Genomic DNA, 2,217 nt, shown 5'->3' on the forward strand with positions numbered 1-2,217 from the left:
TTTTTTTTTTTTATAACTTGTATTTTACTATTTTGAGTGTGAACTTTATCAAATATAAAGAAAATCCTAATACATGGCTTTGTTTTCTTAGATCCAAGTTGATCAGAGTGGAGAATTTTGAAGCCTATTTTAAGAAACAGCGAGCTGACTCCAACTGTGGGTTTGCAGAAGAATATGAAGTACGTGGTAGTAGATATTATGTTTTTCATTGCTTTGTGTTTCTCTTGAAAGTTGGAAAACTGGCCATTTTTGTTTTAAGGTGAAGCTCTGGGTAGGAGCTTTGTGTGTCCTATGGGGTTACACTGTTGCCGTGTTGGCTCTGAGCACTTAGTTGGACTTTCGATCCTAGTGGGTTACATGTTTAATCTTGTTCATACCGGAAGATTCTGCAGAAATGTATAGGAACTGGAAATTAAGTTAAAGGGCTATTAAATAGAGTAATTGGGAAGCTGGAAAGACACTTCGAGGTATCCACAGGGCTAAGCTCCCTCCAAAGCCCCTAGGGAGAGAATCCTTTCTTGCCTTTCCCAAATTCTGGTGGCTCCAGAGGTTCCCTGGCTTAGGGCTGCATCACCCTAGTCTCTGCCTGTTTTTTCCTCTTCCTCCCTGTGTCTGTGAGGACACCACTATTGGATTTAGGCCCACCTGATAATCCAGGATGATCGCATCTTCAGAGTCTTAATTAGTTATATCTGCAAAGCCCCTTTTCACAAATCAGGTCATGTCACAGGTTAGGACGTGGACATGTCTTTTTTGGGGCCACCATTCAACCTAACACACAACTCAAAGCTCGACCGTCACCTCTGTGTGGTTTTCTCTGATGGCATTAGGAAGACTTGAATTCTGTGTCCTCGTGCCTGTTTCACCTGTGCCATGGTGCTTGTTACCAATATTCACATTTACTTAATTCTGCCTTGTTGTAACGTTAGTTTTTTCTGTCTACACCTCTGTCCCGGGTCATAAGCTCCTCAAAGGCAAGGGTCGTCTTTTTTCTTTTAACCTTTGCATTCGTTTCCGAGGGATGCCATAACAAGGTACCATAAACTGGTGGCTTAAAACAACAGGAAATAATTCTCTCACAGTTCTGGAGGCCAGAAGTCCAAAATCAGGGTGTCAGGCAGGGCTGTGCTCCCTCTGGTCCCCCCATGGTCCCACTTTGCTTCATCCAGCTTCTGGGAGCTTGACTTGTGGCAGCAAAACTCCAATGCAGTCTTCATCTTCGCATGGCCATCTGCCCTTGTGTGTCTGCCTCTGTGTCTCTTCTCTTATAAAAGGGCATCAGTTGTAGTGGGTTAAGGGCCTGCCCTGCTCCGGTATGAACTCATCTTGATTATATCTGCAAAGACTATGGCCCCCCAAAAGACAGATAGATTGAAGTTCTAAATTTCAGTACCTGTGAATGCAATCTTATTTGGAACTATGATTTAACCCATAACATCTTCGTATTCCCCCTTGAAAAAAAGTTGTATCGAGGTACAATTGCAAATAATAAATTGAATATATTTCTTTCTCCAGTTGTATTGAGATAAATGACATACATCGCTGTATAATTTAAGGCATATAGCACGATAGTATTTTGCGAAATGACTACCTCAGTTGGTTCTGCTAACATCCATCCTCTCATCTAGAGATAATACAAAGAAAAGAAGGAAAAAAATAGAAAAAAATTTAGAACTCTTAGAATTTACTCCCTTAACAACTTTCCTGTATATCATATAGGACATAATACGATGTATAACACTATAATGTTAGCCGTAGTATCATGTTGCAGTCCCACTTTATTCGGTCATACTTTTTGCTCAGTTTCAATAACATCTGAACACTAAATGAACAACTCCTTTGTTTTATTTTCAGGATCTGAAGCTTGTTGGAATTAGTCTGCCTAAATATGCAGCTGAACTGGCTGAGAATAGAGGAAAGAATCGCTATAATAATGTTCTGCCCTGTAAGTTGTTTTTCCCACACCATCTTCCCTTCTTTGTCACTGGTCTCTGCAGCGGTAACAGTAGAGGAGAGGGAGTCAAGGTACTAACTAGCCACTTCTACAGCCATTCATTAGTCCCCTCCCGTGTGCCAAGCACTGTATTTTAGCAGGTTCTGTTGAATTCATTCTTCATGACAGCCTTATGAAATAGGGAAAACGAGGCACAGAGTGGCTAAGTGACTTGTCACGGATAGTCATGGCAGGACCAGGCTTGGACCAGGCCTGTCAGTTTC

At 41.5% G+C, this 2,217-nt stretch overlaps 1 protein-coding gene across 1 annotated transcript in view; it reads left to right on the forward strand.

Moving 5' to 3' along the window:
• The window catches only part of PTPRJ (protein tyrosine phosphatase, receptor type J), a 45,043-nt gene that overhangs the window by 29,487 nt on the left and 13,339 nt on the right, over positions 1 to 2,217 (forward strand). The window contains exons 15-16 of the mRNA XM_023528794.1: positions 29 to 179; positions 1,855 to 1,945. Of these exons, the coding sequence (XP_023384562.1) occupies positions 29 to 179; positions 1,855 to 1,945 (242 nt within the window). The remainder of the gene's footprint in view (positions 1 to 28; positions 180 to 1,854; positions 1,946 to 2,217) is intronic.

Source organism: Pteropus vampyrus, unplaced genomic scaffold (assembly GCF_000151845.1).
Source record: "Pteropus vampyrus isolate Shadow unplaced genomic scaffold, Pvam_2.0 Scaffold31, whole genome shotgun sequence".
In the NCBI taxonomy this organism is placed as follows: domain Eukaryota; kingdom Metazoa; phylum Chordata; class Mammalia; order Chiroptera; family Pteropodidae; genus Pteropus; species Pteropus vampyrus.